The sequence below is a fragment of the Marmota flaviventris genome, chromosome 3, assembly GCF_047511675.1.
Source record: "Marmota flaviventris isolate mMarFla1 chromosome 3, mMarFla1.hap1, whole genome shotgun sequence".
NCBI lineage: Eukaryota > Metazoa > Chordata > Mammalia > Rodentia > Sciuridae > Marmota > Marmota flaviventris.
Window position 1 is genome coordinate 65,517,420 of NC_092500.1, and position 16,012 is coordinate 65,533,431.

The 16,012-nt window shown below is 39.0% G+C and overlaps 1 protein-coding gene and 1 non-coding gene across 5 annotated transcripts in view; both read left to right on the top strand.

Annotated features, from left to right (window-relative positions):
* Positions 1 to 14,385, top strand: part of Bin2 (bridging integrator 2) — a 32,050-nt gene extending 17,665 nt beyond the window's left edge. For 2 of the 4 annotated variants that reach the window (XM_027949741.2, XM_027949739.3), the window contains exons 8-13: positions 1,204 to 1,279; positions 2,096 to 2,178; positions 5,912 to 6,674; positions 8,127 to 8,207; positions 10,448 to 10,519; positions 13,891 to 14,385. In XM_027949741.2, the coding sequence (XP_027805542.1) occupies positions 1,204 to 1,279; positions 2,096 to 2,178; positions 5,912 to 6,674; positions 8,127 to 8,207; positions 10,448 to 10,519; positions 13,891 to 13,920 (1,105 nt within the window). In that variant the 3' untranslated portion in view covers positions 13,921 to 14,385. The remainder of the gene's footprint in view (positions 1 to 1,203; positions 1,280 to 2,095; positions 2,179 to 5,911; positions 6,675 to 8,126; positions 8,208 to 10,447; positions 10,520 to 13,890) is intronic. The other 2 variants (XM_027949742.2, XM_027949740.3) reach the window with 1 other exon arrangement.
* Positions 14,386 to 15,099: 714 nt separating this feature from the next.
* LOC114104083 (small nucleolar RNA SNORA38) lies at positions 15,100 to 15,206 on the top strand. Its single transcript, XR_003584775.1, has one exon. It is a non-coding gene; the product is annotated as a small nucleolar RNA SNORA38 (small nucleolar RNA).
* Positions 15,207 to 16,012: the final 806 nt, after the last annotated feature.

The window sequence follows — 16,012 nt, forward strand, 5'->3', positions numbered from 1 at the left end:
GGTGGAGTGCATCTGGAGTTCAATTCCCAGCACCACAAAAAAAGATAAAAAATGAGGGGTGGGGAGGGCCTGGTCCAAGAGTAGGATCTAACTTGCTGTGTGATATTAGGCAAGCCACCTTATCTCTACACCCTGGTTTCTTTACCTATAATTCAATGATAGCCATCCTTGCTCTGCCAGCTTTTCTGGGTTTGACTACAGGATATTTCTTGGTTAAGAGAAATCTTGGCAAGTAAAGTGCTGTCAACATGCACACTGCCAGGATCTGCTTTCATGCTCAAGTATGTATTGTTTTAAACAACCTTGGTTTATATAATACCAGATCTACATAGATTAGCCATAGGATGACTATTTGTCTTAATGGAGGTGTCATTGTTTCATAGTAAAGTGTTTTAGATTTAAATTTTCCTAATTGGAAGAGAAATCTGAGCAGAAATTCCACTTGCATATTGTTTTCATTGTAAAGATATGCTTTAATACAATTGTAGTAAAGAGTATTGTGTATTGTAACTTAGTCTGCGTAAGAGGTATTGAGGATTGAATTAAAAAAATTGGTCTATATATGGAGCCTTTTAATCATACATCTGTTCTAAAATAATAATTATGTGACTCCTAATTTAAATGGAATTTAATTTCTTTGGCTAGATTATGATTTGCCTGATTAATATTAAGATGAGTTTTCATTCCCAGGATCAATTGAGAGGAGCAGCTAAAACCTAAAATCAAAACTATCAAATTGAGATTTGATAGTTTCTTTAAATGTAAACTTCCCCAGTTCATTTATAGAATTCCATTAAGGTATATACAGATATAGAAATCCTGTATCATACAAAGAGAAAGGATAACTACTTATTATAATAATCATAATCATATGGTCTTCTATTTATACATCCCTTAAAAAAATTCTTCGAAGCACTTTCATATCTACTTTAATACCTCAAAAACTTGAATCTGATAACTTCTTGAGCCTGGACATTGGTGTCAGCCTGGCTGATATTATCTCCCCTGGTCTTCTTGCTCCCAAAGTCATATGTGTGTAGCTGATGAATCCAGCCCACACAACATCCGAGTCTAGGATGAGGGGTTCCTTTTTCTGAACAGCCTTGGTGATGGCTAGTTTGGGCTTGAGTTCCTACTTTGTATTTCAAAGACCTCCTTTCCTGTCCCTAACTTGTACATATTTGTTGTTTTGCTTCCTAATAGTCGTATTGGCTGTTATGTGACCATCTTCCAAAACATTTCCAACCTGAGGGATGTCTTCTACAGGGAGATGAGCAAGGTGAGAAACATCTGGCCAGTTGCGACTCCTAGGTGGATATTTCTAGTCAATATAAAGTAACACTGATTTACCTAATTTCTTTGAACATCTAGATTGGTACCACCAATTTTGACTTCCATCCCCTGATGAAATAATAACTTGATTTGCTGTGTTGAACATGTTAAAGCACATGTATACACTATCAGAGGGCCCTCTCCAACACCCTTAACAACTAAGAGCAGCTAAACCAGAGTTTCAACATACATAAAGAGGACTAATGGAAGGAAGAATTGAAATGGGGAACCAAGTTTTGAAGTCTATCTGTTGTTGGGGAGTGGTGAGAGTATTGTTTAAGCACTTTCTCAGTGGTTGGTCTTGAATTGGACCAATCCTATCAGTAACAGGCAGCCATAAAACATGACTTCATGAGGTCTTTTCTAGTCTGGAATTCTACAGTACTTTGCTGCTACAACATTATTTCACATACATACATATATTCTTCTCCACTGTTTCTTTGGCTAGATTATGATTTGCCTGATTAATATTAAGATGAGTTTTCATTCCCTGAATCAATTGAGAGGAGCTAAAACCTCAAATCAAAACAGTTATGGATCCTGCCATAAGAGAGCTGCCAGACTAATGGAAAAGGTAGACCTTAGGACACAGAGAAACAAAGAAGAAGAGGTGATGGGACAAACCCCTAAAGGCTAGTGCTAGAAACATGAGATCAGAGTTAGAAGGGTGAGGAGGTTTCATTTTGGGATCCAGTTTGAAGGAGAGGACAGTCTTGGGGTCTGTGCATTTGGCTAGCATCCCCTTCTTTCTTGGTGGCTATAGTTGAACTACAATCTCTACGAGGTGATGAGCAAACTGGAGAAGCAACATTCCAACAAAGTCTTTGTGGTGAAGGGACTATCAAGGTGAGCAACTTCTGACTCTCTTCTGCATCACTTATACTGTGTGTGAACATGTTCAAAATCCTCGTCTCCAGTTCAAAATTCTGGTCTTCCCTTTATGTTCATGGTCATGATGTTGGTTGTGCTTCATTTGGTTGTGTTTCTTTTCATTAAATATTTTAGACATAATTGAAGGTATAAAGAATAATACAACAAATAACCATATATGTACCACCAAATTTAAGAAATCAACTACTGGGGCTGGGGAATGTAGCTCAGTGGTTGAGCATTTACCTAGTATTCATGAGGCTCTGGGTTTTATCCCCAGGCCTGCAAAAAAGGAAAAAGAAACAATTGATTATTACAAATATAGTTAAAACTCCTAATGTCCCTTCCCCACTCTTTCCCTTCCTGCCCCCTCCAAAGGTAACCATTACATTAAAGTTAGCATTTATTATTTTCATGTATATCTTTTTCCTTTTACATCACACATACATACACTATAAAATATTGCTTGGCATATTTTTAACCTTACATAAATGGACTTTTACTGTATATATTCTTAGGCAACTTCTTTTGTTCTCTTAGTATTGTTAAAGATTTAGCCTTGGTGTTCCATGTGGTAGCAGTTTCTTTCCATAATTGTTATTATTACTATTGCATGCCTACTCATGACTTATATATCTATCCTCCTGCTAATTGGCATTTGGGTTGTTTTCCCATTTTTTGCTATTACAAGTAATGTTGCAATAACCATGTTTTACATTTCTCCTCATGAATATTTATCAAGAATTTCTTTAGGATCCATATACATGGGGCAGAATTGCTGAGTCAGAGGGTCTGTCACTGGTACTTCTTTAGCCTAACTAGATAGTGCCAAATTGCTGTCAAAAGTGATTATTCTAGTTTGCAACTCACCAGCAATGAATACAAACCTCCATGGTTCCTCATTATTGCTGCATGTGAAATTGACAGACCTTTTAATTCTCCTAAGCTCATGGGTAAGAAATGGAATCTTTTGTGGTTTTCAAGTCACAGCCTCACAGTTATCTGTTGCCATCTTTTCATGTTATTGGCATTTAAGGTTCCTATTCTGTGAGTTTCCTATTTATCCTTTTCACATTTTTCAATTTGGTTGTTAACCCTTTTTCTAAATTAATTTATATGAAATTTTTGTTGTTATATCTGATACTAATCTTTTGATTGTATACATAGCAAATATCATTTGCCAATCTGTTATGGCTTGCTTTTTCTTCAGTGTATATGTGTGTGTGTGTGTGTGTGTGTGTGTGTGTGTGTGTTTGCCTTCATACATTTTTTTCTACTGGTAAGTATAAGTAATTCAGTGGTCTCTTGGAATGTGTTTAAGTGTTCATTCCAAAGTCTTAGTTTTATTAAGCTCTTTCTGTGTAAAAGGTTTTATGTCAGGTGTTAGGGATCCAGTGACATAGGAAAGTTGGCCTTTTCCTAATGTGATTTATAAAAAATTGGAAGTATAGAAAGTGTACCTAAAGAGACAAGGAATGAAGGATATGAGCGTGCACATACAAGTGCCTAATGAGACCAATAGGAACTGCAGAGGTAAGTAGTTGCCAATGTGTGGACAGTTAAGGAAGACTTTAAGGAGGTGGTAAAACTGGGCTTGGGACTTAAAGGAAGAATAAGGCTCACATTTGTTGTTTGTACTTTTCACTTAGCTATTTAAAAAATCACTAAAGGGCCAGTGTAGGTTTCCTAGACAAATTTCTGTTTGCTCCAAAAGCTGCATTTCTCCTCTTTCCAGCATTGAAAGCCAGAATTTGTAATTATTCATTCTTCGCAAACTTATTATTATTTATACTAAAGCGTCCCAGAACCTCAAGTAGAAATCAGGTTTTTTTCTTATGTCCCGAGCCTTCAAAATTTACTGACTCTTAGAATGCTAGTACTAAAAAGAACCTTATGTTCCACAGCTTATCCCACATCAGGAACTCCCACCAGGCAAGAACTCTTTTTTTCTTTTTCTTTTTTTTCAGGGCTGGGGCTAGTACCCAGGACACAGCACATGGGTCTTAATTGTCAAGTACATATTTGTGGTCTGCTCAATCATTTGGTGGATAGTACATAAGAGGCACAAGGGGGTAAAGTAGGAGTCAAGCTCGTGTTGCCTGTAAAAGAAGTACTTGGTACAATATCCAGTAGGCATTGATAAATGTTATAGTGCATTTGTTTTATTCATAGTTGTTATGTTCTATAAAGTTGCCACAAACACTGAAGACAGAGCCATTGCTCATTAGGAAAACACAGGGTTAGGTTCCTACAAGTCTCTTGTCAACAATATTTTTACCAATCAACCAATATATAATCTTGTTTTATGTAAGTTTCTGCTTAAGGCACTTATTTAATAATACTGTTGCTTCATTAATATTGAACTTACAATCAATAGCACTGTAACTCATGCCTGAATGAAGTTTGTCTCACATGTATTTTCTCTGTAAGGCACATCACTTCAGCTTGGGGCCCATCTGAATAGCAAAATCTTCACCAACAGCTGGGTGGGGTGGCAAACACCTGTAATCCCAGCCATTGGGAGGTTTAGACAGGAGGACTATGAGTTTAAAGCTAACCTCAGCAAAAAGCGAGGTGCTAAGCAACTCAGTGAGACTCTGTCTCTAAATAAAATACAAAATGGGACTGGGAATGGAACTCAGTGGCCAAGGGCACCTGAGTTCAATCCCAGGTACCAAAAAAAAAAAAAAAATCATCACTGCCAGGTTTCTGTTCTCACGACTAAAAGGCTCAGGGGTCACTCTAGGTAAACTGGGCTAACTGGGCTGTGCAAAATAACCACACAAGAAACACAAATACCTTCTTTGGGGGTCCCAGAAAGAGAGCGAGCGAGAGGAGCATGCGCACACACACACACACACACACACACACACACGCATGCGCACAGGTTTCAAGGGGCTGAGTCTATCTTCATGATGTCCACTGTCTGCAGGTTGACTGACACCTGGGTAGGCCACACCCAAAGGCACAGTAAGAGAAAGGGACTCACACAAGGCACTTCCATGGAAGATTCTATCTTAAATAGGGCAAGGGGTTATTTTACAAAGGAACAGGTGAGCATAGCTTCACCCATTGGGCTGTGGCAAGACACACCCATGCATGAGAAGGGTGGGGAAAGCTCTGCCACATTTCTGTGACTGAGCACCTCAGCACCCAACCGGGGAATGTGACTCAGTCACGTTCAAGGTCAGTCTCCCACACACCACCAACATAAAAAAGCAAAAACATGGTGAATAGAAACTTGTTTACAATATGAGAGCTAAAACAAAAAGGTAGATCATTGCCTTATTAGGCATCAGCTGAGAAAGTACATGTCAGAGGAATTATTTTTCACCACTTATACATGTCCACCAATGACTGGGAAAGTGCCAGAAGTATTGATTTTGGGGTTACAAATAAGTAGGTGAATTTGCAAATTAAAAAAAGAAACTCTAGCAGCACCCATTAATTTTTCACTGGAGGAAATATTAGTTAATATTTTGCAATGTATTTTTTACATGGGTTTTTATATAATTGAGCTAATGTAGGTAAAAATGTGTAGCCCCTTTTTATTTCACTTTATGACATTAGCATAATTTTCAATTATACAGAATTTCTAACATGAGTATAAATTGCTTTATTCTATTTTATTATTATAGTAAGCATAATTATTTGGCAGCATTTACTTCCAGTCCCCCTCTTCTGAATCCAAATGCCCTTCCTTTTTTAGCAGCAGCAGGCGCTCTTTAGTCATCTCTCCCCCAGTTCGAACATCTACAGTCTCCAGCCCTCTTACCTCACCCACCAGCCCCTCTGCACATTCCTTGACAAGTGAGACTGAATCTATCTCAGCAACTGAAGAAGAGTTGACACCTGATGCAGCCCAAGGAGAAGATGATTATAAGATCAAAGAAGAATCCTTAAAAGACAAGGAAATAGAGGAGGGAGAGTCTGAACCAAGCTCCCCTGAAAAGGAAGAGCCTCTACCAGCCTGTAATGGCCCAATCCAGGCCCAGCCCACACCCACCATTGAGAGTGACAAGTGCCAGGAGGAAGTTCTCCCTAGCGTCCTAGCTCCAGCATCAGAGAAATCCCTGAACCCTTCAAAGCAGCCATCCTCTCTTCCAGAAGTAGTCCTACGAACCCGCACCTTAAGTGAAGAATCTGAACAACCAAAGAAAAGAGCCTCTATCCATAGGACCTCAGCACCTCCTTGTAGGCCTCCCCCACCCAGAGCCTCTCCAAGCCCCAGGCCCGCCTCAGGGAACATACCCTCTAGTCCTCCAGCCTTTGGAGGAGGTTCACCTTCCAGCCCCAGGGCCCTCTTGGGGACTGGGACTCCAAGTCCTAGGGCCTCCTTAGCAGCCTCTCCTGATCCAGAACCACCAGAGAAGCCATTAAGAACTCCTGAAGCCAGAGAAAAGGAAAACTCTCACAATCTGAACCCAGAAGAACTTTGTACTTCCCCCACCTTGCACACCTCCCAGGTAACAGTGGTCTGGTTGGGTCTTACTCCCTTTTATAACCTCCATGTAGATGATAAGATGTCGTTTATTACAGTCTCAAGAATACTCTTTGACACTTTTTTGTTGTTCTACAGATTGTTTCATATCTTCATAGCAATTAATTTAATAATCTAATCTTAGGGCAATTGACTTCTGTAAAGGCTTTCACTAATATTATGAGCAGATTCTTACTCCTTTCTGTCTTTTTTGCTCCAAGTTATAGAAGTTCCCATATAAAGAACCTATAACTGGCTTCCAGAGCTTTACTTTTTTTAACTGGGGGGGGAGGGGCAGAGATGGGAAACTACAGTGTTTCATATCTATGACTATGGCAAGTAGATCCTGAGGAAAGTGGCAGCAAATTCCCAGTGTGTACCTTCTTTGATGAGAAGGACCTAGAAGCAGGAACACAGGAAGATAAAACAAAAGGGATAGCTTTTTGAAAGGTGAGAATAAAGATGAGAACAAATTGAGAGATGCTGACCCACTGGAGACTAAGTGTTTTGTGAAGGATCTGGAAATCAAGTCATACTCTATTCAAATTATATGGAAGAGCCATCATATAGAAGAAAGATTTGACTTGTTCTTTGGGACACCAGAGGGCAGAAGTAGGCCCTGTGTAAAAAAGATGATTTTTTTTTTTAAGGGTACATTTTAAACCAATATAAGAGACATTTTCAACAATTAGCTCTGAATAAAAAGTGGGATAGAAAAAAAGCAAAAATATGGAAGAAAGAAGGAGGCATAAGGGCGTGACAAAAACCCAAGTGTGGTCTGGGGGTATAGCTCAGTGATAATGTGCATGCCTAACACACAGCTCTGAGTTCAATCTCCAGCACCATAAAAAATAAAAAGTGGAATTTTAAAAATGGAATGGACTACCTTGAAAAACAGTTTTCATTCCTTGATGTTAGGCACTAAGGATATATGATTTCTGATCAGGGGCATGGTAGAGAGGATATGGTGAAGTGTCTGATTAGATGGTACCAATATTCATTCCTTCAGTCTACAATTGTTTTTTGACCCTTTCAGTATGCCAGGCCCTCTTCTAGGAGGTGGGATATGACAGTGAACAAAACAAAATTCTCTGCTTTCCTAGAGCTTATGTTGTAGTGGAGGAAGACAGATGAGAAAATAAATAAATAAAATTATAACCTAGTGATGATAAGCGATATGAAAAAAATTAAATGGGAGAGGACACAGGAAATTGGGGGCTAAATTGCAATTTTAAGCGGTCTGGTCAGAGAAGGTGACATCTGGACAGTGAAAAATGCCAGGGCATGAGCCATGTGGATGTCTGGAAGAAGAATATGAAATTTGTAGTACCCCTCAGATCACATCTGCTACCTGAGAAGAGCAACATGGACAAAGGGTACCAGGGTGGCATTCAGGACGGGAAGGTATGGGACTTTCTCCTACATTGTTCCCTTTGATCCACAGGTTTTTTCAGGGCCTGGAGAGGTGGGGAAGATGGAAGACAAAGAAGAGGACAATGAACTTATCTCAGCCAGCTCTCTTGAGGTACTAAAATCTAAGTCATTGACATTATTATACCTTCAGTCTTGATTCACATAAAGCACTTAAGGCCTTAGCAGAACAAGATACAAAACTTTCCCTTGGCTGGTTTCTAGTTGGAGGCAACAATGCTAATTGTGAGATGCAGGATGTGGATGGTGAAAAAGTAGAGGGTCAACACAGGGTGTTGAACTACACCCTAGCAGGTTTTTGTTTTGTTTTGTTTGTTGCAATGAAAAGAGCAACTTAATGGTATGGAAAATCAAAAATTAATTTCAATTTGATTTTGTAATTATTGCATGATTTTAGTATGAAGACAGTAATAGAGTGACCTTCTGTTTGACTCTGATAAATAATAAAGAAAGTTTACATCCTTGGAGTAATCTTATTGAAAGGGAGATGATGAGCACCAAGAAGCCGTTTGACCATTTTGAGGAACAGGCTAGTAACACTCTCTTCCCTGAGAAGTACAGCACACAAGCTTCTTTCCCCTGAGGTTATGTCCTTGTGTTTGAGATCTATGGTGTTTCCTTACTTCCAGCCTTTGTGGTAGGATTGTTTCCAGCTGAGAAGACATCCTGTTCCTGAAGTATTAAGGGACTAGAGCATCTTAGAGTCTATCAGTGTCAACAAGCCTCTGAAGCTATGTCCTACAATATATGCTCCCTTTCCTTGCAGATGCATCCTAATCATAAATGAAATGATTTCATACTCTTATTTCATACTACAAATTTCATACTCTTCTTCCAGACATCCACATGGCTCATGCCCTGGCATTTTTCACTGCCCAGATGTCACCTTCTCTGACCAGACCACTTAAAATTGCAATTTAGCCCCCAATTTCCCACTTAATTTTTTTCATATCGCTTATCATCACTAGGTTATAATTTTATTTATTTTCTCATCTGTCTTCCTCCACTACAACATAAGCTCTAGGAAAGCAAAGAATTTTGTTTTGTTCACTGTCATAACCCACCTCCTAGAAGAGGGCCTGGCATACTGAAAGGGTCAAAAACCAATTGTAGACTGAATGAATGAATATTGGTACCATCTAATCAGACACTTCACCATAATCCTCTCTACCATGCCCCTGATCAGAGATCATAAATCCTTAGTGCCTAACATCAAGGAATGAGAACTATTTTTCAAGGTAGTACATTCCATTTGTAAAATTATGGACATATCACATGTAAAATGCATAAATAAAAATGAGCTGGGTATTATGGAGCACACCTGTAATACCAGCAACTGGGGAGGCTGAGGCAGGAGGATCACTCATAAGTTCTAGACCAACCTCAGCAATTTAGTGAGGCCCTAAGGACTTAGTGAGATACTGTCTCAAAATAAAACATAAGGAAAAAAAGGGGTGGGGATGTATCCCAGTGGTTAAGCAACTCTTATACATATGTAATGGGGTGGGGATTGTTCAGCATCTGAAATATCTGAGAAAGGCGGCTTTGATAACTTTTTGGAAGCTGATATTGCTTTTGAGCTAATTCATGGCCTGGAAAAGAAGGAGAGAGAAGAAGGAAATTTTTCTTAAATCACAGAATTTCAAGTAGCTGTCATATTGTTAATAATTGATTCTATTTTAAAAGGATGAATTTTGTAGTGTGTGAATTAAATGTCAATTTTTAAAAAATAACTTTGTTTTAAACCTTAGTGTGCTGGGATCTTCCCAGGCATAGCAATTCTTAGATAGGGCTTTCTACACCTTGGGTTCCCATCTCAGAACCTAGAACTTTTCCCAAAGAAACCATTATACCACTGTCCTCTCCTAACTGCTTATAATGGTTTAGGATAACTTGCAAAGTGAGAGAGCTACAGTGCATTTTTAAGGAGGGTTAGTCTAAAAGTGGCAGGTAGTGGTTTTAAGACCTCACACTCCCACAGGTATGTGTATGTATATACGTGTATGTGTGTGTGTGTGTGTGTGTGTGTGTGTGTGTGAGAGAGAGAGAGAGAGAGATACAGATCACATGGTGTCTGATCATGGAAGCAACTCTGGAATCCAAAGACCTTCTTTCCTTTCATTTCCTTTCACCCTTTCATTCTTGGTTTCTTTATCTTTAAAATAGCATGGAGGAAAGTCATCCCTGATGCTTTGGGCTCTTTGAAACAACAGGGTGTGTTTGCCCTTTGTGTTGTATAGACCCTTGAAAAATGTGAGGCACAGAAAACCCTGCTAAGCTGAGAGGCTGGGGAAGTTGAGTCACCTCTTACTGGCAGAACTCTTCTTTTTGTAGGCCCAAGGCCCTCAACTCCATGTCTCTGCACTTCCAGGAGAAAATATCACAGCACCTGAGCCTCAAGAAGAGGTAAGAAGGGGGCTGTGGCTGTGGCTCAGTGTAGAGTGCTTGCCTTGCATGTGTGGGGCACTGGGTTTGATTCTCAGCACCACATAAATAAATAAAATAAAGGTATTGTGTCCATCTACAACTAAATTTTTTTTAAGTATTAAAAAAGAAATAAGAGGTAAGGAAATCAGTGTGGATGGTGAGATTGGACACTGGATGGACAGGATTTGGCTACAAGCTGCAATTCTCACCACGGGCTACAAGCATAAGGGGAATCGAGCAGTAATATTCTTAGGGCAGGGTCAAGCAGGTGTGAACCACTGCCCAAAACTTGGCCTTAACCCAATCCTATCTCCTAAGTATTTACTTAATTATATCTGTACTTATTTCAAAAAGGAGTTTAGTAATACAAAAACATCATATATATTGTAATATATTTATAATCACACAATCATAATGTGGCAAAATAATTCCAAAGTATGAGACACAGAATAGTGATGTAAAATGGAGTCAGGAACTAAGCAAATACAGAAAATGCATTCTCTAAATTAATATTATTAAGGATGGGCCACAAAATTGGTCCCAGGTTTTCTAACATCTGACAGAAAAAGAAACACCTGATCAGTTCATCTAATTCATGTTGCCTGTTCCTTTGGAGACAACAGTTGCTACTACTAAGAAAAAATTTTTTCCTGTGAATCCTCATAAAAAGGCAAGTGGTACAATGACCAATATCTGCAAGAAGTCCTAACAGTAATCCTAACAACCAGTTTCATATCGTCTTTCTCAGTAGAGGCTAGTGGCATTAGATGAAATATAATTCAAGAAATTCCATTCACAATAGCCTCAAAAAATGCCCAAGAATAAATCTAACAACAACAACAAAATCTAACCAAAGATGTAAAAGACATCTACAATGAAAACTATAGAACATTGAAGAAAGTAATTTAAAAAGACTTAGAAGATGGAAAGACCTCCCATGTTCATGGATAGGCAGAATTAATATTATTAAAATGGCCATACTACCAAAGAAATATGAAGATTCAGTGTAATCCCCATCAAAATATCACTGACATTCTTCACAGAACTAGAAAAAACAATTCTAAAATTTACTTGGAAGAATAAAAGACCCAGAATAGCCAAAGCCAAAGCAATCCTAAGCCACAAAAGACAGTTTTGGAGACATCACAATATCTGACTTCAATTTATGTTACAGAGCTATAGTAACATAAACTGCATGCTACTGGCATAAAAACAGACACATAGACAAATGGTACAAAATAAAACTTACAAAGACAAACATTTATAGTCATCTGATCCTTGAAAAAAGTGCTAAAAATCTATATTAGAGAAAAGATAGCCTTTTTAACAATTGGTGCTGGGAAAACTGGTTAGAAAGATGTAAAAGAATGAGACTAGACCTTTATCACTGACCCTGTACAAAAATCAACTCAAAATGGACCAAAGACCTTGGAGTTAGACTAGAAACTATGCAACTCTTAGAAGGAAATGTAGGATTAACACTCCAGCATATAGACACCAGCAACGACTTTCTCAGTAGGACCCCTAAAGCTCAGGAAATAATGCCAAGAGTTAATAAATGGGATGGCATCAAATTATTTTCCTTCTGTAAATAATTAAGAGCATGAAGAGAGGGGGCTAGAGATACAGCTCAGTTGGTAGAGTGCCAGACTTGCATGTACAAGGCCCTGGGTTCAATCCCAAGCACCACCAAACAAAAACAAAACAAAAAATTTGAAGAGAGGACCTACAGAATGGGAGAAAATCTTTGCTAGCTACTTTACTGATAGAGGATTAATATTTAGAATATATAAAAAAAACTTTAAAAAATAAACAACACCAGGGGAAAAAACCCAATTAATAAATGGACAAATGAATTAAACAGACAGTTATCAAAAGAAAAAATACAAATGGCACGTGGTGCAAGCCTGTAATCCCAGTGGCTCAGGAGCCTGAGACAGGAGGATTGTGAATTCAAAACCACTCTCAGCAAAAACAAGGTGCTAAGCTACTCAGCAAGACCCTGTCTCTAAAATATATATATATATACAAAATAGGGCTGGGGATGTGGCTCAGTGGTCAAGTGCCCCTGAGTTTAAACCTCAGGACCAAAAAATAAATAAACACACACACATACAAATGGCAACAATATATGAAAAAATGTTCAATATTATTGGCAATTAGGGAAATGTAAATTAAAACTATAGATTGGGAGGCTGAGGCAGGAGGGTCTCGAGTTCAAAGTCAGCCTCAGCAAAAGTAAGGTGCTAAGAAACTCAGTGAGACCCTGTCTCTAAATAAAATACAAAATAGGGCTGGGGATGTGGCTTAGTGGCCAAGTACCCCTGAGTTCAATCCCTGGTAAACCCCCCCATCACCACTACACTGAGATTTCATCTCACAGCAGTCAGAATAGCAGTCATCAAAAGTACAAAACTGAGGCTGAGGTTGTGGCTTAGCGGGAGAGCGCTTGCCTAGCTCGGGTGAGGCCCTGGGTTCAATCCTCAGCACCATGTAAAAATAAATAAATTAATTAAAGATATTGTATCCAACTACAACTAAAAAAATATTTTAAAAAAGTATAAACACTAATAAATGCTGGAGAGGATGTGGAGAAAAGGGAATCTTTTACACTGTTGATGGGATTGTAAATTAGTACAACTACTATGGAAATCATTATGGAGGTTCCTTAAAAGATTAGTCATGGAGCCACCATATGACCCAGTTATTCCACTCCTCAATATTTATTCTAAAGAATCAACGTTCTCGTACTATAATGATAATGCAAATCCATATTTATAGCACCACAATTCACAATAATCAAACTATGGAACCAACCTAGATGTCCATCAGTGGATGATTGGATAAAGAAAATGTGGTATATATACACAATGGAGTTCTAGTCAACGATAAATAAAAATGAAATTATGTCATTTGCAGGAAAATGAATGGAACTTGAGACCATTATGTTAAATGAAATAAGCCAAACTCAGAAGGTCAAGGGTTATATGTTTTCTATCATATGTGGAAACTATAGAGGAAAAAGGAAAAGAGAGGTGATGGTGGTGGTGGTGGAGGAGGAGGAGGAGGAAGACTGATCCCATGGAAAGTAAAGGGAGATCAGTAGAATAGAGGAAAGGGGACTGGGGTGGGGGAAGAGGGGAGGGAGGGGGAAGTGCTGGGGAGGGATATTAGACAAATTATATTTCTGTATTGTGTGCATGTATGAATATGTAACGACAAATCCCACCATTATGCACAACTAAAATGCACCAATAAAAAATGTGGAAGAAAATACAATTCAAGATAAAGAAATCAAGAGGTTGAAGGGAGGGCAGATCAGCATCTAATGCAAACATATTTTTTTCCAGATATCTGTAAGTCAAACTGCACAACTCTGAAGAGAAACTGCCAAGACCTCCTCTATACATGTCTCCCCAGAGGAACTCCTTAACCAAAGGGGATAGGTCAAGGGGTATAACCACGCATTCATTTCCAGATGCTCAGGCAGTGTAGATGCTGGTCATCTCCAAGACCTGGCATTAATGGATGCTGAGGAGCAGCCTTAGAGGAGGGTGGGAGGAAGGGATGGGGTGGGGAATGGGAGGAAGGCAGGCTTGGGAGAGGAGAATATCAGACTCTGGTTTTAATCTTAAAAGAATAAGATTTTATGTGTTTCAATGGGGCTATTGTGACTATAAAAAGCAGAAGTATCTGTAGACACATACTTGTCCACAGAGAGATAAATAACCACACATACTCAGAGGATAGTGGACAAATTTGTGTCTGACTTACCACTCATTTTGCAGGACTTAAAACCAAAGACAGGTTTTCAGATTGCTAAATAAAGTGTGATTTTGACTATATATGGATTCTTTGTTTGACAATGCAGCACACTGTTTTCCACTTAGATATGGGTGTTGATTTTGCCCTTAGGTACAGGTGTTGATTTGCCTCAGACAAATTTAGTCATATCCCTGACCCCCAGTTCACTCTGCCTCCTGGCTGTACCTCTTTTTAATGGTGCCTCTCTTCAATCCAGATACATTACTGCATATACTGGGGTTGTATTTTAGAACTGTATCTGGGGTTTGCAATTAAGTACTTGGTTCAAATAAGAATCTGAGCAAGATGGAAGAAGATATGAAACTCCACAGGATGGGGAAGGATACAAAATATAATATAGTGGAAATAGGATTAAATTTAGAGCCAGAAGTACTGGATTCAAGTCCTACCATTTGCTTTCTATGAAAATATTTGTGAAAAATAAGTAACTCTGAAGTCCTACCACCTTGATAAATACATGTTCACATGTCAATGCCCTTCCATCCTTGTTCTTGTCAAGGGTGATGATGTCACTATCTGTTCAATCATTCAGCAAGTGTGTATTGAGCAGCTCTGTGCCAAGTACTGAATACCAGTACTAAGTAATAGAGAAACATTGATGAGGAAGGAAATGTGATCTTTAAAGAAGCAATAAGAGGCTGGGTATGGTAACTCATACCTAAAATCCCAGCAGTTCAAGAGGCTGAGACAGGAAGATCACAAATATAAGGCCAGCCTGGGCTGTTTAGTGAGACTCTTCTCAAAATAAACTGGACAGTAGGAATTGGAGGAAAAGAGATGTGGATTTGGAGAAGTCTGCAGCCAGCTTGCTCCTCGAGGGCTCATCAGTCATCCCACATAGAGGAAGAAGAAAAATAAATAAATAAAAAGGATTGGGGGTATAGGTTAGTGGTAGACATCCCTAGTTTCAATCCCCAGTACTGCAAAAAATAAAAAAGCAGTGAGAACATTGAGCAGAGAAAGGAACAGTCAGGATTTAATGATGGGTTAGACATGTTATAGACACTGAGGTTTTAAAGAATTATTCTGGGTTAAATTTGAGAGACTAGAATGTGGTGGTGTCATTTTCTGAAACAGTGACTGTAGAAGGAAGCATATTTATCCAGGCCCTCCAGTTGCAAGTTTACTGCCCAGTGGGGGAAAGAAGCAGTAACTGCTACAAGTGAGGTGCAAATGAAGTGGAAATTAAGCAATAAAGGATATGTTGGCAGGAGAGTAGGCCGCTCCTAGAACAAAGAATAGTCAGGTTGGAGAAAGGACAAGAGCCAGCTCAGGGGTGCCTGCAGCAGGAATGTGAGGATTGCCACTTGAAGACTCAGCTCCAGCTACCTCCTGGCCCCATGTCTTCTTCAGATCCACATTCCCCAAAGAAAAATATCTGTGTGGCCCAACTGGTATTATGAGCCCATCCTATGGCTAGGGAAATGGGGAACTGTGACTGGCTTTATTATAGGATGGGGAGGTGCAGGGCACAACATGACCAGTTGGTATAGTCCATAATGCTGGGAATAAGACAAGTGGTAATGAGGATGGTAGATTATAAAAGAGCACAGGCAACTTTTAGGGATGGTAGAAATGGTCTTAATTTTTATTTTGGTGATATGGTAATGTATATATACATGTGTTGGAGCTTATCAAATTGTGTAT